The sequence below is a fragment of the Crocodylus porosus genome, unplaced genomic scaffold (genome assembly GCF_001723895.1).
Source record: "Crocodylus porosus isolate Cpor-Errol unplaced genomic scaffold, CroPor_comp1, whole genome shotgun sequence".
NCBI classification, from domain to species: Eukaryota; Metazoa; Chordata; order Crocodylia; family Crocodylidae; genus Crocodylus; species Crocodylus porosus.
Window position 1 is genome coordinate 24,403,740 of NW_017728931.1, and position 27,897 is coordinate 24,431,636.

Consider the following 27,897-nt stretch of genomic DNA (forward strand, 5'->3'; position numbering starts at 1 on the left):
ATCCCCCCCCCCAGCTGGGCAGTGCCTGCCCATGCCCCCTCTCTCACCACAGGGGATGTTGATCTGACCCCCACCTTCCCCTTCCGACTTACCAGCTGGAGGCAGCTTTCCACGCTGCCAGCTCTGCTCCACGCTGTGTTGCATCTGCACACAGCACGAGCATTTAACGGCCAACAATTATGCAGGTTTGCTTTTTTTGGAGAGATGGTGCTATATGAAGGGCTAATGCACATTTACTTTTCATGAATAGTGACATATGGTGACAAGTAAGTTGTTTTTTTTTCCTTTTGTTGCATTCAGTTATCGTCAACTATGATAGAGCTGATAGCAAAAAATGGGAGCGCAGTTTTCCTATTTAATAGGAACAGGAATCACTTTCTGAATTTCTGTACAATGGGACAAAGTATAAACCTTGATTTCAGGCTTCCCGAAGCTTGGGGGCTTATTATGATCTTATCCAGTTGTAAGCACTGGTTTGTATTTTTGCAGTAGGTTTACTGTTTCTTACTTCAGCACTGGCTTTGCATTTTAGGGAAGTGGGTATTTCCAAAATTCTGTCAGAGGTGACCTTTATCTTTAAGGGACATAGCCATGTTTGAAGTACTTAACCATTATTGTTACAGATAACATCTAGGGTTATAATAAGTATAAAATTAAAGAGTTGGTTTTTTTTCCCCTTTGTGTATTTGACAAACTGTACTTTGTATGGAATTGGTATCCTCTACCCCATTCCAGATCAGTTAGGTCACTTTCCTCGTTTGGTTTATATGAGACCCATATAACCAGGCAGAGACCAAGTTTAAAATAGGAGTTAAAAAAAAATGTGAATACACCAACTGGTAGACAGCATGAGGTTCCGGTATAATACCTGAAACTAATCTGTATTGCAGTAATCAACTCTCCAGTTTTACTTAGTATTAAAATCCTGTTTTATATAAATAAGAATAGAAGTGATATTTTCTGAACTCCTATACCTGATATGCATTTAGGAAAAGTATTTTGTAACGTAAACATTTCATACATAGATAAATCCTTTTAAGTGCTTTGGCATAAGCATGCAACTTTCTACACACAGGATGCATCTACATGTATAATTAATGTGACACAATAAACTCTGGAGCAGTTAATGTCAGAGTAAACTGCTCCTGGGCGCAGCATCTACATATGTGTCTGGAATAGCAGCAATATGAGCTGGGGTGGAACAGGCCCCTAGCTGGCTGGGCTGCTGGGGTGCAATTTATGCCCCCTGGTCACCATCTACATGTGCATTTTATCTGAGTCAAAACCCAGGAGGGCATAGATCTTTACACAGCCTGTTCTTGGATTGAATGGTAATTAACTTGAAAGATTGTCCCAGGAAAAAAGTGTTAGCTCAGATATTTCATAGGTACTTGAAATGGGATAATTAGTTCCTATGTCTGTAGGATCTTAGGCATTTCTCCTAGGAGAAATGTGATACCTGTTTTAACTAATATATAGCTAGATTATACCTGCTTGTTTCTGTAGCTTGGGTCTAAATGGAAACACAAGTAAGATGCCAGTGAAACTCTGATGTGGAACTCTGTCCAACTTGCAGATATCCATGTAGTAAAGGGTGAACATTGCCACTTGTGCTTGTTGAGTGGGTAGGAGCATACAGTATTTTCTAAGATTATGGAAACGGGTTGTAGTAATCGGAACAGGAAAACAAGAATCTGCAATCTCAAGTCTGTTCTCCGTTTTCCTTCTGGTTTGCTGTATGATTGTGAACAAGTGACTTGGTCTTAGTTTGCCTATCTTTAAAATTGAAGAGCTAAAACTTTAACTCATAGGCATGTTGAATTTTGTTTAATGTTCATAAAGCATTTTGAAATCCATTGTTCAGTTATATTATTTAAGTCTTTCTTTTGATGTGTAACTTGGAATTTTTTTTTTTTTACTCTGTTCTCAGGATTCATACAGGAAACAAGTAGTAATTGATGGCGAAACCTGTCTCTTGGATATTCTTGACACAGCAGGTCAAGAAGAGTACAGTGCAATGAGGGACCAATACATGAGAACAGGAGAGGGTTTTCTATGTGTATTTGCCATAAATAATACAAAATCATTTGAAGATATTCATCATTATAGGTAAGTCTAATAAAATAAATTACTTCAGTAATTCTCCAAAGAGGGAATGATTTGCTTGTTTGTGCTTATAACCAAAGATAATTTATTTCTTACAGTTACGGAATTGTAACATAATCATGTTTCCAAACTAGCAGTGAGCAGTTACTTTTGAAGTCAATAAGCCATTAAAAATATATCTTTTTATTTTGGTCACCTAGCCAGAGTGATTATGCAATGGGCTGCCCATTCTTGGAGCATACTCACAGTTTTGGGTTGATGGAAGAAGGTTGGTTGAAGCTACCTGAAAATTCCTCTAGTAGTATGTTTTTGAAATATAAAACAGATGTAGAGATATGGGCTTCAGAATTAACATCCTACTGAGATTAATAGAAATCAAGTATGGATCAAATTCTGCCTTCCTCATGGCTGTAGAGTAGTACTTCCATGGCTGTAGAATACAGTTAAGTAAAGTAATTTTGGTCTTTGTCTCTGTGAAATGTGCCTGTGAAAGCAGTGGATGACACTAACACTTATGAACATCCCAATTCCGTGGGGGCAACTTTTCTACTATTTATGGCTGGAGCTCTTCTCTTCTAGTAGTCTGAAGTAGGCAACCAAATTCTATTATGACTTGATAGATATTATATTAAGACTTAATATCACTTTAATCTTTCCTCCTCAGTGTCTGTTTTTTATATATGAAAAAGTTCTTGCCTGTTCCATATATAACAGAAATATATTTAAAAAAAAAAGTAGAAAAAAAAATCCATGTGACTTTTTAACAAAAGTGTGCCTATCTCAGTAGGACTCTGCAAATTGGGAGAAACTACCTACATTTACAATATTATTTGCCATGTATAAACCAAGTCATAGTTGGTTAGCCTTCATCTGTAATTCAGTCGTAAAGACACTGAACTCTTACAGGACGTATTGTTGCCAGTGTCTCCTAACCCTCTCATCTGTCTGCTGGATGTCGGATAGAAGAGATGATCGTGCAAATCCAAGCCAGTAACTAAAAATTACTACTTTAAAAACAAAATAATAAAGCCTCTGAATAATGTGCATGTGATAATTAAACACACAGCAAATAGCAAACTTTTCATAGATTCATAGACGTTAGGGCTGGAAGGGACCTCATGAGATCATTGGGTCTAGCCCCCTGTCCAAGGGCAGGAAGTCAGCTGGGGTCAGATCACCCCAGCAAGATAAGCATCCAAGTGATTCTTAAAGGTATCCAGAGTAGGTGCTTGCACCACTTCTGGGGGAGTTTATTCCAGATTCTGGAGACTCGGATGGTGAAGAAGTTTTTCATTATGTCCAGTCTAAAACGGTCTTTCAGCAGTTTGTGGCCATTAGTGTTGTATTGGGGTGCTCTGGTGAACAGAGCACCCCCATTTCCTGATGCACACCCCTTGTATACTTATAGGCTGCCACCAAGTCACTCCTGAGCCTTTGCTTCTCCAGGCTTAAGAGTCCCATTACTCTCAGCCTCTCCTCATAAGGCCTTTTCTCTTAACCTCTGCTCATGTGTGTGGCTCTCCTTTGGATTGTCTCAAGCTTCTCACCATCCTTTCTGAAGTGTCGAGCCCAGAACTGGGTGCAGTATTCCAGCTACAGCCTCATCAAGGCTGAGTAAAGCAGGAGGATGACTTCCTGGATCTTGCTTGATGTGCATTGGTAGATGCAAGCCAGAGTTTTATTTGCTTTGCCAGCTGTGGTATCACATTGGTGGCTGATGTTCATCTTGTGGTCAATTATGACCCCCAAGTCGCTTTCCGTACTGGTGCTAGTGAGTATAGCACTGCCAAGCCTATAAGTATGATGTGTGTTTTGTTTTGTTTTTTTAATCCCAAGGTGGAGCACCTTGCATTTCTTTGTTAAATGTTATCAGGTTTTGATCTGACCACCTTGTGAGCTTGTCCAGGTTGGCTCGAATTGCCAGCCTGTCCACTTGCCCATAATTTGGTGTCATCTGTAAACTTGGCCAGTCCACTTCTGACACCCGAATCTAGATCCTTCATGAATATATTAAAGAGTACTGGTCCGAGTACTGAGCCCTGGGGGACACCTGTGGTCGTCATGCACCATGTTGACTCAGTTCCATCGACTATCACTCGCTGGGTCTGACCATGAAGCTAGTTTGCCAGCCATCGGACTGTAAAGTTTTTGAGGCCGCAGTTCCCCAATTTTACCATGGGAGATGTAAAATTTTACATCTTACTTTAAACAGTAAAAGAAACACAGAATTGCTATCTGTTTTTAAAAGTATTGACTTTTATACTATTTAGTCTTTTAAACCTTTAAAAAGAGAACAAGAGAATGACTAATCATGTAAAAAGCCCTCTTGTTATACAGCCTCTCCCTAAGAACACTACATGTGGAAACTGACAGTTGCACTGGCAGCATGTTAACTCATCAATGAATGAGCTTGTGAATAGACATTGAAGGTTCACAAATAAATAACTAGTGCACTATGAAATCATAATTGTGTTATTTGAGGAGTAACTGTCCATGTTCTCTCAAAAAGGAATGAAGTTATAGACTAGTATTATATGTTGAGTTTCTTTCAGCAGCTTTGTCATCTTGCTGAATAGTTCTGACTACAATACTGTTTTAAAGATGTATTTTAACTTGAGCTACTTGCTAAAGAAAACTTCAGAAAATATTAACCAGATAGAGACAGATTCTTAAAATCTCCCCCTACAAATCCAGTGCCTTAACCATAGTTTTTTTAGAACATAGTAGCATCAGTTTTTTAGGGGGGATGTTTGACTTTTTTTTTAATTCAAAAAGGTGATATGGATATACAAAATGAATTTCAGGGTTCTGGTTAGCATGAAAACTGTACAATGTCTACACACATTTACATTGGGATACTTTAAATGAGAAAATCATCTGTGCTTTTGATTCCAATCTTGGAAGCACATTTTCCGATTCCTTCACTCGCCCAAGAGCAAGAAGGTAGAGGAGGAGATAGTTGCTCTTTCTAAACTCTCTCACCGCTTGCACATAGCACCAAATCTAATGCAGTTATTTACCTAGTAGAGGTGTGCGAAACGGGCCATTTTCAATTCAGATTCGGATTGGGCCTGAATCGGAGACAGTGATTTGGTGTGTTGATTCAGATCACTGTCCCCAATTCAATTCGGCCAAATCTGAATCTGAAGAGTCGATGCTGATTTGGAAAATCAGAGACTCAGCCATAGACACAGCTTTAAATGTTGGGATGAAGCGTCCCACAGGAGCACAGGAAGGGGGCCGCATGCTTGGCGGCAAACCCGGAAGTAGACCAGAAGTCCTTCCAATCCACTTCCAGGTCCACTGCCAAGCATGCTGGGGACCCACGCCCATGCTTCTGTTGGATGCTCCATCCACATCAGCATCTCAGCATTCATGAGCTGCTTGGTACTGTAAGGTATGTAGAAAAAAAATTTAAAGCTGTGTCCATGTCCGAATCATCGAATCTTTCAAAATCTCTCTGAATCAATTCAGAGGGTTTCAATCCAGAGAGACTCAAGGGTCTCTTGATTTGATTTATGAACTTTATGGCTTTATGAGCACTCATGGTGCTCTCACGATGTGCCAGAGGACTGCAAAAGGGCCAGTGTGGTTCCCATTTTTAAAAAAGGGAGGAATGAGACCCAGGAAACTATAGGCCTGTTAGTCTTACCTCAGTCCTGGGGGAGCTTTTTGAGAGTTATCCTGGCTCATGTCCGCGAGGGGCCAGCAGGGGAGATTATGCTTAGGGGCAACCAACACGTGTTCATTAGAGGCAGGTCCTGTCAGACCGACTTGGTGGCCTTCTATGACCAGGTCACAAAAACCTTGGACACTGGTGTCGCAGTGGATGTAGTCTTTCTGGACTTTCGGAAGGCCTTCGACATTGTCTCTCACCCCATTCTCATTAAAAAACTAGGAGACTATGGTGTCGATACCTACACAGCCAGATGGGTCACTAATTGGCTGGAGGGCTGCACCCAGAGAATGGTGGTGGACAGGTTTTATTCCACCTGGAGGGATGTGGGCAGTGGGGTTCCGCAAGGATCGGTCCTCGGGGCCCGCACTGTTCAACATCTTCATCAGCGACTTGGATGAGGGGTAAAAAGCACCCTGTTGAAATTTGCAGATGACACTAAGATGGGGAGATAAGTGGACATGCCAGAAGGGAGGAACAGGTTGCAATTGAACCTGGACAGGTTACCGGGGGGGGGTGGATGAGAACAGGATGGGTTTCAACACTGACAAGTGCAGGGTACTGCACCTGGGAAGGAAGAACCAGCAGCATACCTACAGGCTGGAGAACTCCCTTCTTGTCAGTGCAAAGGCAGAAAAGGATCTTGGAGTCATTATTGATGCCAAAATGAACTTGGGCCGACAGTGTCGGGACGTGGTCAGGAAGGCCAACCATACCTTGCCATGCATCCACAGATGCATCTCAAGCAGGTCCAAGGAGGAGCTTCTCCCCCTCTATGTGACACTGGTCAGGCCCCAGTTGGAGTACTGCGTCCACTTCTGGGTGCCACACTTCAGGAGGGATATGGACAACATGGAGAGTGTCCAGAGGAGGGCCACCTATGTGATCAGGGGTCAGCAGGGCAGGCCCTACAAGAAGAGGCTAAGGGACCTGAACCTGTTCAGCCTCCACAAGAGAAGGCTGAGGGGGGATTTAGTGGCCGTTTACAAACTGGTCAGGGGGGACCAGCAGGCATTGGGAGAGTCCCTGTTCTCCCGAGCACTACCAGGAGTGCAAGAAATAATGGTCATAAGCTGGCAGAGGGTAGATTCAGGCTAGACATCAGGAGGAGCCACTTCACTGTCAGGGCGGCTAGGATCTGGAACCAACCTCCAAGAGAAGTGGTGCTGGCTCCTACCCCAGAGGTCTTTAAAGGAGGCTGGATGAATGTCTTGGCCGGGGTCGTTTGATCCCAGTACTCTTTTCTGCCATGGCAGAAGGTCGGACTTGATCTGCTCAGGTCCCTTACAACCCTGCCAACTATGAAACTATGATTTAGAGATTCAGCCACTGAATCGGGCCAAATCAAATCAGCGACTGAAGCTTCACACAGCCCTACTACCTAGTGAATATGACCCTGTAGCATACTGGAGGAACTTCTTTGAAATCACTCAGATTTTATCTATTTCTAATGTAAATAGAGGGCTTAAATGTTGTATTATATTTTAGGGCTTAACTATTACATTCTATCCTCAGCTGTAAGTAGGGATTTTGCATGAGTGGGACAAGGTCTCTAAGGAATAATAATAATTTTTACAAAAGCCTCAGCCATGTGACTTGATTTTCATTTATATTAAGGTACTCTGCACTGTGCTGGCATTAAAATAATCATAAAAGTAAAGGACCCCGTCGTGTAAATAGGGTGGAGTCTGTCATTTTAGCCCTGTGAGTCTCATTGGCAGTAAGAGCCATGTCTAATCATCTAGCAGGTTTAGTTGCAATTCTTCTGTGTTAAGTCGAAAGGTTAAATGTAAAAGGCAAAAGGGGCAACTGCATACATTGTTTTGAAATTTCAAACTATGTCCAGAAAATAAAAGGCATTCATATTGTTGTTCCCGAAAAAAAAGTCTAATTTGTATTTTGTTTTCTTTCAAAATCCAATTTTTATTAATGCTGCTAAGATTATATTTAATAAATCTCTCAACTTTTCCTTTTCTTTTATTTTTAGGGAACAGATAAAAAGAGTTAAAGATTCTGAAGATGTCCCTATGGTGCTAGTAGGAAACAAATGTGATTTACCTTCAAGAACGGTAGATACAAAACAAGCTCAGGACTTAGCAAGAAGTTATGGAATTCCTTTCATTGAAACATCAGCAAAGACAAGACAGGTGAAGTTCATATCAAGAGATACACAAAAGCAGAACTCCTGCTTGAATTTTTAAAAAAGCTAGATCAATTCAACCATCAGCAACTGCCATCAGGGTGTGCATATGCACCTGTGTGCACCCCTCTATGCGTAGCCCCTGGCAACTGCTATCTGACATTTATGTATATTTTTCTAAAGGAAAAACTTGTGGTGATTTGCTGTTTAGTGAACCTGCTGAATCGTGATCAGTGATGCAGCTTAGCTGCTCAGACTAAAGAGACCTAAGCCTCTGTTGCACTGAGCTACCAAGTGGAAGCATACTCCTTCAAGTTGCAGTTAACTTTTTTTAATAGCTTTGAGATAATTTCATTTAAAAAAAAAAAAGAAAATGTCTGAAGGTCATGCATTGCTTTTTTGAAGCAAAGGTGTTCAGCAGTCAGACAACTAAACCAGTTTTTGACATCCAGTGGTCTGTCTTGACAGCGAAAACATTTCTTTTTTTTGGTTATTGGCTTATTCTCAGTGGATATGTTTTGTAAGACATTTCTCTATTTAAGCAATTGTCCCTACAATTCTTTGTCAAAACTTCAGATTTAATTGTTTGACAAGGTGTGAATTCCTTGAGTGAAAATTTGGCATATAGATATTTAGTGGGACTGGGATTTTACCCTTCTGTATGAGAGAGTTTTATCTGTTCAGTATAACTGGTGTGGAAACAACAAGATACTTTCCCTCCCAGCTAACTGGTATCAAGGTATTTGTACTGGTACAGCCTGTTCCTCTTTCCTTAATGGGTAGGAGCTATCTCAGTATGAATAGAGCTGGCTGAGAACTTTTTGACACACTGCCAGAAAATGTTGATCTGTTAAAATCAAAACTTGTAATGGAGAAGATTAATCTGCATATTTCCTATGATAAAGAGAAATTTCTTTAACACAAAACAGAAGCATTTGATTATTTTGGATTCCAAATAATTTTAAAAAAACAAAAAGAAAAGTTCAACATAAAAGAATTTTTTAAGAATATTAAGAATAAGACTTACCATCAACCCACTCTTTTCTTTGTTGACTTGTTTTATAATTCCAATTTGAGACCTGAGCAACTTTTTCATGGTGATAGGAATACTGTTCCTTGCTCAGCTCTAGGCATAAGGTACTTTTTGCAGTGATAGTTACTGCTGTGCTAGGGACTGTACTGGTATAATTCTGTTTATTTAAAAAAAAACCACAGCCCTTATTGAAATAGAAATGATAGTACAAAAACAGTACTTCAGATCTAAATGGCAAAATTTCCAAGCTCTAAATCGGTGGGGCGACAGAATAAAATAAACTACAAGTAACTTCAGTAAGCTAAGTGGGGTACAGGCTGGCTGAATAACTCTAGGTAATATAATGTCCTTTACTGAATTAGATTGTCTGTCATTGCAGCTGTAGGATAAAAATGGAAAAACTGGGAAATGAAAATAGTAGCAAAAACGCTGCTTTTTAAACTATAAAGTCTATGCTATCACTTGAATGTTGGGAATTAGCCAGTTTTCTACAGAAATCTTCCTCTTCACCCTTCCCTCACCACAATGCCTTTTAAATGCTAAATGTTTAAAATTAACCTGTCTTTAGGAGTTTATTACCAAACAAACATGATGGATGTATCAGCCCTTTTGTGTGTGTGGTGCGTGTAGGTTTCTTTTCCCTTTGTTCCCCTTGCCTGATACAAAATTATTTGCTTAGAAATCACTGCTTGGAATTCTGCTCAGTCTTATAATCATACCATTCTTAAATTTATCTTTTTAAGGATTGTCAAACTGTTTTGGTATGTGATTTGTTTCTCCTCCTGTTGAGAGACTTTTTTTAAAGAGCTGTGCTCAACCATAATGCAGTTAGTGGATTTATTGCAATCATTTTCCATATGCCCTTTGTTATCCTTACCACAAGAGTGCATTTAGGCTAGAACGTATCTTGATCATTGTATTTTACTTTTTTTTTGGTTTGACTTGCCTCTTGCTCCATATGGTTGGGAAGAAATTATCCTTTTTATCTAGGGATTAATTTTGTTCTTCAAGGTTAGATTATTATTTTTCTTCTTTCTGTAGCTATTGCAACTACTACTTGTAGAATTGGCTTTAGAATTAATTCCAGAACTGAGCCCAAAATGTGGGTGTGTATAGGATGTGTCCTTCCCACCCTCAGGGGACCTCTTATTAGTATTAGATTAAAATGGATGGGATGGAAGGAGTGCCCTGAAGTGTCTAGAGTTTAAGTTGCCACCAAACCTTTGGACAAGTTTGATGTAAAGTGCTAATCATGTTGCATCTTAATGGTCTTCTATTTTAAGATCACAGGAGTGATGAGAATCAGAGGAGTGAACGCTAGTGCCTATGAATTTTGGAGAAGTAAGTAGGGCTGCATTTATAAAAATCTGGATACAGGACTTCACTTATCTTCAGTGTGGGTTTCAGGTTTTGAACCAGCCAGCTGTTTTCAAGTTACAGCATAAGAAACACCTGGAACTTTGTTACTAAACTTCAGTATGCTGCAGTTGTTTTTTATTGTAGGTGATACTTTGAGCCCTGTTTGTTAGCTTTCCATTAAACTAGAGACAAATAGATTGTTGCCAATGCTAACACAGAATTCTGATATTCATCTGGTATGCTGATTGATCCTTTAGTGGGGGAAAAATAGTCTTTAATTATCTAATCACACTATCTTGTAACACATCAGCAGAACACAGGCACAGTTTAAACTTGTGCATTTGGCATTTACTGTCTTTTGAGTGGTTGACTCTCCAACCTTCATCTTTTTAACGTAGGGGTTTTTGGGCGTGGTGTTAATTTAATATGCATGATACATGTTCAGTATCTGATTTTCAAAAGGATAGGAACTTAATCAGTTTTTAAAACAAAGGTTTTTTATCTAAAGAACAGCTGAATTTGTACACATTATAATTAGCTGGCATAACTACAGAATAGATCTTTTAAAAAAAAGTGATAAGCAAAACTATCATTTGATTCACTTGATATTTTTATTTGTAGTTCTAATAAATTATTTAACAGGTAACACAGTTTACATTGGCATGATGTAACTTGCTTTTTAAACAGTGGTAGAATATTTTGGTGCACTGGCTATTTTGTGGCGCATAGATCAAGATAAGTTCTAGCACATAGATGAAGATAAGTTCAATGATCAAGATAAGTTCTAGCATAAATGCACTCTTGTGATTAGGATAACAAAGGGCATACGGAAAATGGTTGCAATAAATCCACTAAACTGCATTATGGTTGGGCACAGCTCTTTTGCAGGCTTCAGTAACTATCATGTTGAGTGTGACTGTCAGATGTTAATACACAGTGGTTTTTAAGAGGCACTTTTGAAGATGAAAGGCACTTTGAATATTTTGACCGATCCTCCGAGGTGTTAATACCCAATGTACAAATAAAAATGTACCCTTTTTTTACTACGGTGAAGGGCAGTACTGTGCTGTGCTAAGACATCAGAGTAGCTTCATGCCAGATAGTTTCAAGACTGGATAGCAGTGGAATTGCTGGGAGGAAGAGATCAGTGGCATGCATGCACAGCATTGCGCAAACAGAGCTATATTGCTTCCAGGTCAGGTTGTAGTGGATGAGTGTTATGTATGTAAGCTATTTTTAATAGCAGAGCTGGGATTGGAACTTGGAAGTCTGGGCCTTAGAATTTTCTTTAAGTTGCAAGTGAGTGCCTTTATGATGGCTGGTAGTGTTTTTTGTTTTTGAGTTTACTTAACTCTGGAAGGCATCTTTGAACATGTAGGCACTTTTGTGGTCATATTCACATTAATTTATGTTAAGCATAATTTACAAAACAGTTGTTTTTAGAAAAGTTGAAAATATCTTAAGGCACATAATGTTGGACAGGGTGCTCTCAAGATGATGAGGCCTTTTTTGATTTAGATGTTCCTTTGAACATTATTTGCCAGTGTAAAAGGCTATTGTAAATAGTCCCATTTAAAATTGGCTGTCATAGGAGTCATCTCCATGTCTCAAACACCGCTACAAGATTGTGGATCCTTCACAGTTTTCAAAGTATCAGAGCACTTTAAACTATACAGTTTATGTATATTTGATTAGATTTATACCCTACCTTATACAAAAGGCACAGAGCAGTAGAAGAACATGTATTTAATTCTGTGGAAGAAAAATATTCTTAAATTCTATTTCTTCTTTTAAAAAAATTTCAGTAATGGTGCTCTGACCATAAATTATATTAGTAAGTACATCAATTGGTTATGAATTTGGCCTTCAAAGAGAGACAATATTTAGCCCCCTCCCTCCTTTAAAAAAAAAATTACAGTCCTAAAACTTAAAACCTATCAGTCTGGTGACTGGCTCTTAAAACTTTTTGCTTTGTTGAGGTAATGTCTTTTTCTATTTAAAAAATATATATGAGATCTTTCAGTGAGACTTCTGTTAACAGAAGTCCTTATGTTATATTCTTGGTGGTGGTAGTAATTTCTTTTTTTCATTTTGTGCCTATTTCTCTGCATTGCTAAAGAAAATTGCATTTTCTGTTGTTGGTGATGGGAATGTTGACATTCTGAAGTCAAATGAAGTAGCATCGCCTAACTAGTGATCTCAAAACTACATAATCAAATTGCATACTGGTGCTCTGAAACTGTAGACAACACACTCTTTGATTCCTAGATGGAATGTGTTCAGGAGCATTGCAGCTGATCACTATTTATTCTCCTCTTTTTAGGAATAAGTTCCCCTGTTCCCCAGGTAGACATGAAAATATGAGCTTTACTTGATTTATTAGATGCTGTTTCCAAAAATGTAAATTCTGCAAATCATGCTTCGAATATCAGAAGACTTGCCAAGCTGTCTGCATTTTGTGGGTGTAAGATTAACTTTCTCCTTTTCTTAAAAGGGTAGACTCTATTTCCTGGAAGCTTAATTACTTAGTTGTACCTGTCTACGTACACAACTCAATGTACTTAACCCTTGATCTCATCCTGATGATTTATTTGAACCACAGCAGAATAGCAAACGCTGATTTATCTTGTTTTTAAGCATGGGTTTGTAAGCATAAATTCTAAATATATCTTATGGCACAACTAAAAAATGAGCCAAATAGCAGTACCCTATGAATAGGCAATATCCTTTTGGTTTGTAGTGTTCCCTTCTGATTTCAGTTGTGTAATGCAATGTATAGTTAAAATAATCTTATTTCAAAGTCAAAGCTGTAAATTTATCTATTACAGAATTATAGGAACAATAGCTAGAGTACACTGAAAATGAGATAAACTGGTTATAACAGGTGCTATGTAATGCAAGTTAAACTAGTATGTTGAAAATAGATTCCCTGTCTTTGTACCTGACTGAGCTAAACTTAGCTCAACCTGAGGAAGTAGGTAGGTATAAGGCACCATTTTTCTTACCCCAGTTTTTGGGCTAGCTCTTCAGCCTCAGTGCAGCTTTGCTTTGAACAGACCCACAAATTTCTGTGCACCTCTTTTTCGACATTTTATTTTGCAAAATGAAGCCGCTTCAGTTCAAAAGTAGCCTTTTTATAACTTATAATTGTTGGCTGCATTACATGTTTTATATTGGGGGTGCACCAATAGACATTTTTTTGGCCGATATCAATGGCCAATTTTTAAGGAGCCATATCGGCCAATACTAATCCGATTGACGATATGTGGCCTGGTGGCTTGGACAGCAGTATCTGGCTGGTAAGTCTGTTATGGGGAAAGGGATGAGGGGAAGATCAAGGCCCCCCCACAGCGATGGAGGGAGTGGGGCAGGCCTGTGTGTGGCTCATCCAGGGGAGCGGCTCATCCAGGGGGATGGCTGCCACCACTCCGTGCACCCCAGGAGGGCATGGGGGGCATGTGCCCCTGGTCTGTGTGCAGGGCAAAGGTGAGCTGGGGCCAGGGCTGTGTTCTTCCTGGCAGCAGGGCTGGGCTGGGCTGGACTGTGCTTGGGGTGAGCAGTGGCAGCACTGGGATCAGGTCTATGGGGGGAGGGGGGGGCCTGCATCCACCCCAAAAATCTCCATAGCCCCTGCTGTCAGTTCTGCTGCCAGCCCCAAGTGGAACCTAGCGCAGCCCAGGCCCCAGCCCGCCCTTGCTCCGCATGCAGATCCGGGGTCACATGCCTTCCCAGGGTATGTATAGTAGTGGGAGCTGCATCCCCCCTGCCCCCCCCCAACTTCCCAGGATGAGATGCTCATGGCTCTGCCTTGCACCCTGCTTCACCCTGGCTGGGCAGCACCCAGCCCCACTCCCTCTCTCACCACAGGGGCCTTAGTCTGCCCCCGCCCCTTCCCCCACAACAGACTTACCAGCCAGACGCTGCTGGGCTATGCTCCTGGCTGCCTGTGTGCAATATCTTTTTCTGACACTGGGAGATTCCACATATGCTAGGGGAGTCTGCTCCAGCTAGGATTGCTGCCCGTGTTGCAGATTGACCCTAGCAGTTCCCTGAAACTGTAAGCAAATAAGCACAAAGATCAATAATTTATTAAACTTATTCTTGCAGCCGTCAATAGCAGAACTTGTTTTTGAACTGGAAACGTAAGTTAATTTCTTGTATGTTTTGAAAATTTGAGTCACTGCTCATGATTTTAAGGGAGCTTCTAAGTGTTTCATCCAAGTATATGCCTGGCCTGAAATAATAAGTGATAATAGTACTTATTCAGTTTTAAAATAGTAGCCTACTTTGTGGCAGTAAGCATTAACTGTATGCTTCCTTCTGCCTGTTTCTGAAATAAATAACAAAAGCTTTCCTCAGCCTTGTTCAGAATGAAGACACTATTCTTAATTTTTTTTTTAAGGTATGTAAAAATTATTCTTCACTCATCTACCTGAAGATGTCCGGGCCCAAAACAGAGGCATAAATATTAGGGCTGTCCGAAACATCACTGTTCCTTTCCGACTTCAGTTTCGAGGTCTGGATGGAACAATGTTTTGTATCGAATATAATTTTGAGTCGAAACAGAGTCTGTTTTGACTGTTTCGCCGGACCATGGGGCTGGGGGAAAAACTCAGCCCAGCTGGGCTGCGTTCCCAACCCCAGCGCCATGGTCAGAACATTTCAGAAGTCCAAATGTTTCGGCTAGCCTTGTTTTGTTTCGCGGCTGTTTCGATGGCCTTTGTTTCATTTCAATTCTGTTGTTTCAACCTTGAAATGAGCTGAAACCATGTCAGAACGAAACTGCCGTTGAAATTTCACACAGCCCTAGTAAATATGCCTGCTGAACTCAAAAGGTTAGAATATGTGGTTTGGTAATCATAACTATAAACATTCATCCCACTTAATTATCAACCAACTCTATCAACCTGCGATGTACAATGAATTGTACACAAGCAAAGTTAGACAGTTTAGCAGAACAGTTCATCAGTTAAAACAGTATTCCCTTCTGCCCTTTTTCTGTCTTACTAGTAAAAGGTCTTTAAGTACATTGCAGTACAGTACCTGTCATTCATTCAGGTCTTACTCTTTTGTGTCTACCTCTCATTTGCTTATATCAGTTAACATTTTTATTGGTCAACACATTCAAGATTTTAAATGGGTAAGCAGCAAATCTTAATTTTCCTTTATAAAATTTGGTACTAAAATAAATCTTACATCTTGTTTTTAGCCAAGATAATGTGATGTGTTGCTAGTAGGGAATGACAATTCAGAATGATATTTCAAGAATCCTGGTTCCACATAAGTCTGTGATTTATAAAGCGCTCTTTGATAGGCAGGTTATTGCCTTTTTTGTCTGCAGACTGATTGTGAACAGAGCCTTAAATTTAGAGGTACGCTTCACAAGAAAAGCTCATAATTTCTGTGTGTGTGTTCTGCCGTGGATGCCCCAGTACCTCATATTTGTCAAAGAAGCAGATTTTAAGGAGCTGTCTCTTACAATGCAGAGAGTGGAGGATGCTTTTTATACATTGGTGCGAGAGATTCGACAATACAGAGTGAAAAAAATCAGCAAAGAAGAAAAGACTCCAGGGTGTGTGAAAATAAAAAAATGCCTTGTAATGTAACAGGGTAAGTTCTTGCAATATAACAGGGTAAGTTTTGCAAATCAATTTTAGCAGAAAAATTAATCATGATTTCATGCAAATCAGGTTTATCAAACAATAGTGATTACATAATTTCAGAGCAAGTAACTTTAAATCCACAAACCCCTAAACTTATAGAATCTTCCTTCATAATTGTTTAGTTTTGAGCTCTAGTTTCTTAGTTCTTAACAAAAAAATCTCTTAAATGCTATAGGTCTGTGTTCTTTGCTGTGATTTTGACAAATGGGTAAGAGGATGCCTGTTCAGTGTGTGACTGGGCATGGCACACAAGCACAGAGAGATTCAGTTCTGTCTAAAATTCTAGTGTATTCCAGCCTCAGAGAGAGAGAGTTCTGAGGGGGGAAAAAAACCTTATGGATGCATTGGAGTTGCAGACACTGTAGTGATGAAGACCACAGCCAGACTTTTTCCAGTTGCTTTACAAATAACTGATTCTCTTGCCCCATCTATTTCCATTTCTCAGGCGTAGAGTCTTGAAGCCCACAATGGCCATATCATATAAGAATTCTACTGAAGAGATTTCTGGTTCCTGCTTCTGTCCTGCCTCCCTCTAAACTAAAGTAATTCATTTTATCACTACAGATAGGCATCTTAATTTCTTCTTCCCCATGTCAACTGTTATACCATCAGTTTCATCAATTTATTTTGAGAGGAGGAATGGATTTTTCTCCTTTTTAATGTCTTTAGCACTATTATGATAAATTAAAAACGAGACAAATGTCAGAACAATAACAATGTATTTGGTGTCATGAAATATTACCTAATATCCACTGACTTCTGGAAACTTGTATCCAGAGCATTTGAATTACAAGGCTTTTTATGCTTCTCCCCAGCAAGGTTAAAAAATAAGCATCTATCATAAAACCCAGTCCAGGATCCCTTCAGTTGAGAATAAGTGAGGCTTAAGCAGCATCAAATATTCTATTAAATATTGTTAGCTCTTCTTTTCTGATTCATTATGAATTTAGCTGCGCTGGGGGGAAATAAATGACAGTAATTTAGTTCAGAGGTATTAGACTTCTTGTCTCTTAAGATGTACTTGGCTACTTCCTTAAATTTTCCTTCAGGGAGAAAATACTGTTTTGCATTCTTGAGCTAAGCCCAAAGCCTCCATCTTGGTCCTGTGTTGGGGTGCAAAGCCTTTGGGGTGGAATGACCTTCTTTCTGTGTTTTCCTTGTGGAAGAGTTTAGAATCTGATGTGTTTTTGTTCCCAACTGAAAAACTTGAGCTGTTGCTGCCTTAACTCAGCTGTCTTTCAGAAAGCGCTTTTCGTTTTCCTTGGTATGGGAGAACTTCACAATAAGGCCACATCCAGACGTGTGGATGTTCGGTTCCACAGGGACAACTAGTGGCAGGGCATCTTGTGCCGCTGCTGGTTGTACCCAGGGAACACCCATGCCACATGCACACTGGTGTGTGGCAAGTTACCCCAAGTGGGATAGGGGAGGCTGGGGCCAGCACTGGGCAGTGGTGCATGCTGCTGTCATGTGCTCAGCTCCACTTTTTTTTTTTCTTTGACTCCTGGATATCCAGGGGTCAAAAAGAACATTGGAGTGTGCAGTATGTGGTGCCACAGTCCTGTCTGGACGCGGCCTAAGAGTCTACTTAGTCAGCCTAACTGTGTAGCAAAATGGTTAAAGTGATACAAGGAGGGGGATTTCTGAGAGACTGCAGTGAACCCCCATCCAAAACTTGAGGAATAATTATGATAGCCTAACCTGAAGTAGCTTTTGGCAGTGAAATATATTCATGCTGCTTTCTTGCTAGCAGGTAATAAAAACCCAATTATTTTTGTTCATCGTATATCTGTTGTTTGTGGAACTTCTCTTGCATTTTGTTTTTTCCCCACAAACTCAACATGGAACAGTATTTTTTTTTTTCCTTTCACTCAGACTGGTGTGCTGGACTAGGTAATGTAGGCTTGATACACTGGTGTGCTGATGTCTTCCAAGCAAGTATTCTGTATGCTATTATGCTATTATGTCGTAAAGCAAGAAGCACTTAACACATCTGGTTGACTGTCATGCATAGTAAGCAGACAAAACATTATGCCTTTATGTAAAACCTACAACAAATCCTTTTCTTGAAAGGGTGTAATACAAGTAGTGCGTTTATTATGGGCTACTGTTGCTTAGAGGAGCCTAAGTTGAATTGTAAATTAGACAGCTGGAAGCCATAGTGATAGGTTTGGAGATTTTTTTATCACCATTTTATATTAACTATTTATTTTTTTATCTTTCATTACCTTTCTGACTTTATGGACGATACTTTCAGAGTAGAGCTCTTATTTTGTAGATTCAGAGATTTATGTATGATTCTTCCAGTGTTAAAAGCCTTAGCCAAGACATTCATTAAAGGTAAGCATTTTCATTCGACCACAGTAGGCTAAATTAATAAAATATAAAACAAACCAAAAAAACTCTGCGTAGTCTGAAATTAATCAGAACAGAAGGAAGTAGAAATATTCCATGCCCGCTTGAAGACATGGGTTAGAATTCCAAAACCCGGTTTAGAGGGTGATTTCAGCTGGAAAAAAGAAAGCAGTATGATTTGTAGAGAGTTGCATGCTTCTTTATTCATTGTTTCAATAGCACAATTTAATGCTAGGTATCAAATAATTTGGGGATTCTACTTCGTGCTTGCTAAATGTCTATATTACATATGTGAGACCTGCATATTTCTCATGCTACAGTGTAAAAGTAGTGTAAGACTTGTAGCTGTGATGTTCCAGAAATTATGCATGGGGCAAGGACTTTCTAGCGTGAAACCTTTTATTGGACCAACTGCATAGTTGGGGAGGAGGAGTTAGTCAAGCTTTTGAATGCAAAACTTTCTTCATCAGGTCTGACTAGTGCAACCAGGTGGAGCATAGTCCTTAGGCAGATACAGTGTTGTTATTTTAATTTGAGTTTGGGAACTGCTTTCTAGGGGTCCACTGAATAAGTGGACATGCATACGATTGACCCCTAATTAATTAGTGTCCTCTGTAAAGGGAGAGGGTTTTTTGATAACTTTTTCCCACTATACTACAGTGCAGTCTGCTGAACCCCAAATGTTGAAGTAATTGTATCTTTTTCTTAAAGATAACTGAATTAAACACATAGGTTTAAATGAAGGATAAACTGTTGAATGTATTTTTTTTGTTCTCACTTAAAGCACTCTTTGAGTCTTAATGCAAGAGCCCCAGTTGTCCAGCATATAGTTTAAAGAGAATTTACAGCAGAACCTAGCCTGGTAAAACTGAAAAGCTGTACAAATGTTTTTAAGTGTTATTTGCAGAAGTAAATAAATTCAAAAGCAGAAATGCTGTAGCAAGTTGCCCCCTAGTGTGTAGAGTTTGCAACATACACAAGATTACCTTGTAAACCTATGGTAAGCACAGTACAGTATGTTTCAGCTTTAACTGGACCATCCTTTTCTTTTTTTTGAGTTTGAGTCCCTTGAATTCAGTTGTGTAAGGAATTAGCTTCCTGGCATTTATTTTTAAAATACTTGAAAATGTTTTGCAGCAGCTTTAGAGTTATAATTTGCCACTAGCACTTTCAGTCTGAGTGTTTTAAAGCACTCTCCAGATGTTTATGATGGCCCCTAGGCAAGTAGTATTTTACAATGGGGAAAACTGAAGTACTGAACAGGTGCTCTGTTCAAAGTCCTGGGTGCAGTATGTGGTAGAAATGCTTTAAGCTTTTGATTTCAATACTGTACACGAGCAATGAGATACACTTCTTATCCTTTGTGGTGGACTGTTGGTATGTTTACTCCTTTTTATCAATGTGCGTAATAAATATTGCAGTATGTAAATCTTATACTTGCATATCTATTCAGCTACAGCACCACTATGTCTGGATACAGAGTATATCTGCAGGTATGGGTGGCCAAAGATTCATTTTATGTCTTCGATTTTTTTTTTTTAAGTTGTAAATTAAGAGACTTAGTAATATTTTACCAGTATTCAGTTACTCATTACTAATTGTAGAGATTAATTCTAGCTCTTTCAAAATGGACTAACATTTAAAGAAAAAAGCAAGCCAGGATATTGTACTATAACATGCACTGTGTTTTATTTGGATTGTTCTAAAGGGTGTGTGCATGTGTGTGTGGTTTTTTTGTGTGGGGGGGAGATTAATTCAGAATTTACTACAAAAGCACTCTGAGAGCTGGGGATACATATGGATTAGCAAAGTGCAGGTTGCTGAGAGTTCTGAAGTATCTTTAGACTCAGATCAAATTCCTTAAGAGCACACATGGATTGTAATGCTATGTTGCAAATGCACAGCTTTTTTGCATTTTGTTTTTACTTTCTGGTGTAGATTTCTAAATGAATTTGTTTAATTTTCAAATTTTCCATCTGCTTGGAAAAAGCATGCACCATTATGGTGTAATGCAGTCACTAAGTTTTTAAGTGCCATTCTGTTCTCATTCGTGTTAATGGAGAAGCTTCTTTGCTCTTGACTTCAGCAGGAGTATGTTTATTACCTTGTTTTGGTTGCTTGCTGATTACAAAAGCTGGGAGGGTCTCTAATCAGTAAGATAATCTTTTTCTTCTTCTTTTTTTTTTTTAACTCGAGGTAGAAACGTGTATGTCAACTGTAAGACTACATTTCTACACCTGCTTCTGCAAAGTGTGGTTTAGCACACTTTTATGCTACCATTTTATGTTATCTTCTACATGTGTGACAGTACATTAAGAGCAGTGGAGAATTGGAGCCATCTTTTTAGCCAGATGAAATGCAATATAAAACCGACAACTTTCAAAACCAGTTTCCAAGGCTAATACAGATTTCTCAGTGACAACTTTTCAACTTAATTGTTTAGGTACAGTTTTTATAATATTGGAAAAAATCTGTTTCAAGCTAAATCTTTAGGGAGCTATTTATAAACTAGATCAACTTTTTGTTTCTAAAAAGCTTGAAGATTCTCCATTGCTTCTGTGTATCAAGGTACAAAGATACATACAGCTATAAAAATACTTTTCAGTGAATAAATTAAATGTGCAGTGGCTTTACATGAACGGTGTCAGCAGTTATGTATTCTATGTAGTTTTTCAAAACATATGTTTAATTTTAAGTAAAGTGAATGCTTTTAATCTTGACAAGAAATGCTACAAAGTCACGATCCCTGGGAACTTCATCCACTGCTGAGACATAGTAGAGTTTCTTCATCCAGTGCTGAGACGTAGTAGAGTTTAATTGCAGTACTTCCTCAGTGGGTGTTCAGTTAATTTCCTTTGACATGTATACCTATGCTGTATAGGTATACCTTGGCTACTGAAAATATTAACACTTTTTCCACCAGCTTTCTGGTATATTAGTATAGCATAATCAGAGCTAAACAAACTTCTCCCTGACAGAAATTGTAAAAATAAGAATAGTAATAAATCTCTAGCCTTATTTAAACAAATTGTATCCAATTAGTGCACAAATTACGTTAATTTAATCTCAATGTAGCCATGTGTATTTCCTTTCAGGGTGTCGATGATGCCTTCTATACATTAGTTCGAGAAATTCGAAAACACAAAGAGAAGATGAGCAAAGATGGTAAAAAGAAGAAAAAGAAGACAAAGACAAAGTGTATAATTATGTAAATACAATTTATCGTTTAGTCTTCAGACGTACTTAAGTGATTTTTTTGTACATTACACTAAATTATTAGCATTTGTTTTAGCATTACTTAATTTTCTTTCTGCTTCATGAACCTGTTAGTTTTATCTGAATGCTTGTTTTAAATGACAGTGGGAACATTATTCCTCTGAAGTGCCAGTATGCCTGTGAAAAAACAAACAAACATGAGAATTGTCTTTTTTGGTGCATGCACAGTTACTAACTTCCTGTTTTTCTTAACAGTTGTGAACTTTTGTTGTGTGTGCAAAAAATAATGAAGTAATGGTACACAGGTTGTTTGGTTTGTTTGGTTTTGTTTTTTAAAACATGGCTTTTACTGTGTTTTTTTTCTTTCCCTCTAATCTGGTTGGGTAGAAAGACTATTTAGCAAAACAGACTTTTATTTCCAACATTTGTTTTCTTTTATTCTAGACTGACTGCAATATTGAGAGACCAGAAGCCTTTTATAGTCTTCCTGTAGATTCTGCTTTTAGGCATCTAGTCTTGTAGCATTTCAGATCAACTTTAATGAATGTAAACAAATAACTTTCACAAAGTTTTTCACTGCAATTTGCAATTTGTCATGGTCATTCTTTAAATGCTATATTTTTTCTAGAAAAAAAAAATTAAAAAAAAGACAACAATGCACATCTGGCAATGGAAAAAGTAAAAGTTCTGATTAGATTGAGTTGCTCTGGTACTGCATTGCTTTAAGACTTCCACTAAATTTTTGGTTTTTGGAAGACCTAGGGTGAAGTCCTGCCTCCTCTGAAGCTGCTGAAAAACCTCAAAGTAGCTTCAGTAGGTCCAAGATCTTGCCTTTAGTGTCTCTAACAAGTATGGGAGCGCCTTAACAGATTAGTTAATTCAGTCTCTTAGATTTAATTCATATATGAATTCCAAGTTTATCCAAGAATGAGGTCAAGACCTCTTGGCCATATGGGTGCCAATTCTGCCCCTCCTTCCCCTGTGATATTAAATATTTCCAAATGCCTAATTTGTATATAATAGGAGGCATTTTAAATTCTAGTAACCTCTTTAGTTTCAATGATTGAATAAGCTTGTATTTGGCTGCTTCATGCAAATTATTTGAAAATCCATTGTGCCATAAAAATGGCGATATGGAATTTGCACAGACATTCAGTAGACATAGTTGAGATCATGGTTTCCAGAATCAGTGTCATTTTGTGTGATTCTTGTGAAGTATTAATCTCCCTACCCCTCCAATAAGGTTGGTTAGTGACATAAAAATGTCAGGGTTGTTTCACAACCAGGTTTGTCAATGTTGTCTTATGATTTCTGGTTGGAATTGATTAATTATTTTGAAGTTTTAAATAGTAGTACTGCAGTAGTTTGAGTTATCAGCACTGAAGTAAGTCAGTAATTCTAGTGTTGTCTATTCTTGTAATTTTGTGAGTCTTGTAGTATATGCCTTTTTTTTTTTTTTTAAGCCCCAGCTCCTGGATCTGTAAGTTTACATGAGTATCTCAGCTTCCCTTTTTTTTTGTTTGCTTTTGAAGAGAGCAGTTAGCCATTGTTGCAAAGTAAGGATTGAAAACATAATCGCCCCAGTGTATTTTAAAGGATAAAAGAGAAGATTAGATAAATACGAAACCGTTATTCTTTAAAGCCTCGTGATGTTTTGGGAAGCCTGATTTGTGAATTCTGAAAGTTCAGAATAAGGAAAAGCAGTATTGTGTATCCTAAGTTTTATATCAAAACTTTTAATTGGAGTTTCTATACTGAGTTGATAGAGTAGGATTTTAATGCACCAGTGTAACTTGAAGCCATGTGTATGAGTATGCAGGATTACCTTTTTATTTCTACCCACAGAGCAGAGGTGGTCACATTTGAAGGAAGTAAAAAGTATACTAACTGGATAGCTCTTAAAGTTGGCTGAGGAAGTAATAGGACTACTACCTTAATAGCCTGTAAGATTTGGGTCTGGGAAAGAATGTAAAATTCTTTGGATGTGGGTAATGCTGCCCTTCATACTGCTTACAGTACTGAAAGATGATCATAGGAGAACCTAACCTTATATTTTAAATAGGACCAATAAGAAATGAGAACAAATACCTATAGAAGTTGTAAGCCTCTTCTTCTATTCACAGTTTCTAAGGTTAAAACATATTAAAGTTGAGAGTTGTGTTGGTTGTCTTTCCATATTTCAGATGCTACTATCAATGTATTTTGAATAATGTAGCAGAAGTGGATGGTGTTAACAAACGCATGAAATGAAATCTAAAGACTCATGATTTGTAACCAAGTCACACCACATGCCAACTTGGGTCTTGTCTAAACAGTTCATGCACTGGCTTAACTAAATCCTTAGAAGACTATTGTAGTCTTCTGTGGATGTAGTTTTTTTCAATATGAAGGCATACAGTAGGACTTTGTGAAGCTTCAGTGGCTGATTTAATTTGACAAAGATTCGGCCTGATTTGGTGGCTGAATCTCTGAATCCAGATCGAATCAGGAGACCCTTTAATCTCTCCTAATCGAATCGGAACCCTCCAAATCGATTCAGAAAGATTCGACAAATCAAACGTAGATACAGCTTTAAATGTTTTTGTTACGTACCTCAAGGTACCGGGTGGCTTATGAATGCTGAGATGCTAGGGCAGATGGAACGTCCCACTGGATCACAGGGGGTCCCCAGCAGTACTTCCAGTCCACTTCCAGGTCTGTTGGGGAGTGCACTGGCTCTCCCCCCACCTCTTCTGGCTTGGCGACTGGTGCTTCTGGGTCTGGCAGGGCACCCAGGGTTCCCCCATGCTTCTGTGGGATGCTCCACCTTCCCAACCATCACAGCATTCACAAGCTGTGCCTGGTACCTTGAGGTATGTAGAAAAGCATTTAAAGCTGTGTCTATGGCTGATTCACTGAATCAGCATCAAATCTTCAGAATCGAGTAATTGAATCATTGTCCCCAATTTGGGCTGAATCCAAATTGAATATGGCCCATTTCGCACATCCCTAGTATACAGCTTATTTTATCTAGTTTATTCTGTAAACTATCAGTTTTGTTAAATTTAGTACAGAAATGGTTTAGAACAAGTCCTTTTGTGATTTTTCACAAAACACTTGTCCTTGCCAGTATTGTGCCGTTTTGTCCTAATATTTGTAGAGATTTGGTGAAGCATGTTGGATTGCAGCTTGCACAAATTGATCTTTTAATTATTCTGATGTCTTTCCCTATTTGAAATGCTTAAAAAACATCCAGATACTTTTTCTGATGGTAATTACAAAATGAACACACAATGACACTTACTACATTAATACACTAGATTTCCATGTGTCAGGAAGTAATGCCTTATAGTAGCTTTGTGTAGCTTGATAGACAATCTGTATAAAAAGGTTGTCATGTATCTCAAAAGTTAAAATTGTTTTTGTTTTTTAACCATCACAGTAGTCCTAAAATCTTGAGTGACGTAGATCATGAGAAATTTAACAGTCCAGCATGCATTACAGCAATATTGTTTTTTTCCTATACATAAATACTGTATGTAAACTTCAAGTCTTGTGTTTGTACTATGAAGCAATGCAGCTGTTACTTTCAAAGGACACCAAGCTGTAAGCAAGTCGGGGTGTTATTTGTCTGGTTGGGGGATTTTTCTTAATTCTACGTAAAGCTACATAAGCAGTGAATCTTTCCTAACTAACATTTCTTAATTCCACCGTCTTGTGTTTTCATGTTGAAAATACTTCTGCTTTTTCCTCTCCAGTGCCAACTTCTTACTAGAACAATTTCTTAATGTAATATGTTTACCTGGAATGTATTTTAACTATTTTTGTATAGTGTAAACTGAAACATGCACATATTTGTACATTGTGCTTTTTGTTGTGGAACATATGCAGTGTGATCCAGTTTTTACATCATTCGGCTGCGTGACCAAGGAATGTTGGTCATACCAGATATTACTTTTTTTTTTTTTAAATGACCACTGTTTAAACTTTTTAATGTTGTTTTATAGGAGTATGTGCTGTGGGGTGATCTGGAATTTGTCATTTTTGTCAAACTGTACTGCTCCTATTTATTGTAATGTAATAAAAGATAGTTATTGAAAGTCTTTGCTGTTTAATTTCCTGCTGCTTTGAAGAATTTAAGTGCTAACGTCTTATAGTTCAATAGCTGACCAACTTCATGTGTTTTAATAGCTTCCATCTCAATTTCCTCTTACATATTTAATTGCCAGCCAAACTGGCCTTGTCTCTGCCCATCAGTGTTTGTACAAAGAAAATCTATTTTACCTTGCCGCAAGCCATTCTGTTCAGAGAAGTCTTTCCTTATGAAAGCTTCAGTGAATAAACTGGGGCATAACATTAGGTCAGTGATTTGTCAACTAGGGTGATGCAAGATCCTTTTTTAAGGGTGACCAGCACCTAGCCCCTGGTGTGAGGGAGGTAAGTGCTCCCAGCATCGTGTGGGCAAGCAGTACCTGTAGCTGCTCCTCTCGAAACTGCTGCTGCTGCCCTTTACCTCCTGGCAGTCCCTCTGTTGGCTGCCCCCACACTCTAACACTGCACTCTGCCATGGGTGGCTATGAGGATGTGGAGCTGTGCTTCTCAGTCTGGCTTGTGTCTCTCTCCCCCTCCTCCTTCTCTCCCATGCCCCCTTACTTGCTCCTTCCATGCTCCCAGGGCCAGAAGGGGCTTTAAGGCTAAGTGACTCTGGTTGCTAGCCTGCAAGATACAAGAGGAGCAACTTCAGCAGAGGGAGTGCCCTTATTCTCTCAGGTATATATGGGGCAGGAAGAGGGTAGACAGAGTGGGACACCATCTTTACTCGGCATCTGCTAGATCAGTAGTTCTTGACTTTCTTTTAGCCTCAAGGCCCTTTCCAAAACTTTGTCAAAGGAAGAGGGAGAGCAAGTTAGGCTGTGGAGATCAGCAACAGTGCAAGGCAGGGAAGGGGCCACATCAGTCCAAACTGCTTCATATTTATCCCCCCTGCCACAGGCCAGATCTAGTCACTTTGGGGTCAACATCTGGCCTGTGAGCTGCAGTATGCTATAGACTGTTAGTCAATCTCTTTAAATACACCTTCAGTGTATTGTTTCATGTGGAGAGTGCTAGTAGCACTGCTATGTTTATTATTACACAATGGAAAACAGTCTCATACAGCAACTATTTCCAGTATTAACTATTTGAGATATTTTCCAAGTTGGGTGACTGCCTCAGGCTGAACTTCTTTCAGAATAGTTCAGCAGTTTGAATTTGGCTGATAGTTTTCAGAGATGGTTATTAATTGAACACCCAGGAAACTGAATGCCTGATCCCACAGGTTTCTGATGCATAGAAGTGCTGAAGCTATGCCTTGGTGTAGGAAGTGCTAACTATTCTAAATGCTAGATCCTAGGTTTCTCAAATTAGGTCCCCAAGCTTAGAGGATGTTTCTAGCTAGGGTATCTTTTCTTCGATTCCCAACCTGAAAAGTGGGTATAATACCCTCTCTCAATACTGTGGTGATGATGTTTGAAGCACTTGCTACAATACACGGGTGATGACCCCCCCAAAAATAACAATTATTTATTCGGAGTAGGGTATATATACGGCGCAGCACATGAAGCCAGACCTTTGAACAAGAAGAAAACAAAACTAAATAGTAGCTCTGTTAGTGAACAGTAACTATTTTACTGCATTAAGGCACCGATTCAGATGCATAAATTTCACACAGTCCAGCAAAGAACAATGAAAACGATTGGGGAAATATGATGTATGAGGAAATGGTGCAAAAAATAAAATTTTATTTTGGAGAAAAAAGACTGGGTGGGATTTGATAACAGTCTTCAAATCAGGGCTGGGCAAAACATGGCCTATGGGCTGCATCTGGCCCATGGCTGCCCCCCTGCCATGCTCCGCATAGGCCTGAGCTCCACTCTTGTTGGGGCAGCCTATGCTTCCACCAGCACAGGACAGGACAGGTGGCACTGTTCCCAGTGTGGCTGTAGCCAGCTGGATGCTCCTTTGTTCCCCTCACCTCCAGCAAGAGCAGCTGAGTTGAAGTTTGTCCCCACCCCGAGCAGTGCAGTAGAGGCAGGAACAGGAGCAGGAGGAGCGGCTGCTGGAGATGAGCAGCGCATAGCAGCACCTTGCTGGCTGCAGCCACACGGGGAGCTGCACACTGGCTGGGGCTGTTTTGCTCCCTTAATCTCCAGCTGTGGCTGCTGCTCCTACCCCTACAGTGTCTCCCTGGGTGGACAGGAAGCTTCAGCAAAGCTCTCAGCCACCTGCTCTGCCCACCTGCAGGTGGCTGCTCATTGCACCAGGTGGATAGGGAATGGGCAGAAGGCAGCTGGGAGCTAGAGCCAGAGCTTCGCATGCTGGGCAGGAGCTG

At 39.3% G+C, this 27,897-nt stretch overlaps 1 protein-coding gene across 3 annotated transcripts in view; it reads left to right on the plus strand.

Moving 5' to 3' along the window:
* KRAS (KRAS proto-oncogene, GTPase) overlaps positions 1-23,780 on the plus strand; it is a 36,838-nt gene extending 13,058 nt beyond the window's left edge. Inside the window, exons 2-6 of one of the 3 annotated variants that reach the window (XM_019544397.1) lie at positions 1,931-2,109; positions 7,770-7,929; positions 15,801-15,916; position 15,947; positions 21,428-23,780. In XM_019544397.1, the coding sequence (XP_019399942.1) occupies positions 1,931-2,109; positions 7,770-7,929; positions 15,801-15,916; position 15,947; positions 21,428-21,544 (573 nt within the window). In that variant the 3' untranslated portion in view covers positions 21,545-23,780. Of the gene's footprint in view, positions 1-1,930; positions 2,110-7,769; positions 7,930-15,800; positions 15,925-15,946; positions 15,948-21,427 lie in introns of all 3 variants that reach the window. The other 2 variants (XM_019544395.1, XM_019544396.1) reach the window with 2 other exon arrangements.
* Positions 23,781-27,897: the final 4,117 nt, after the last annotated feature.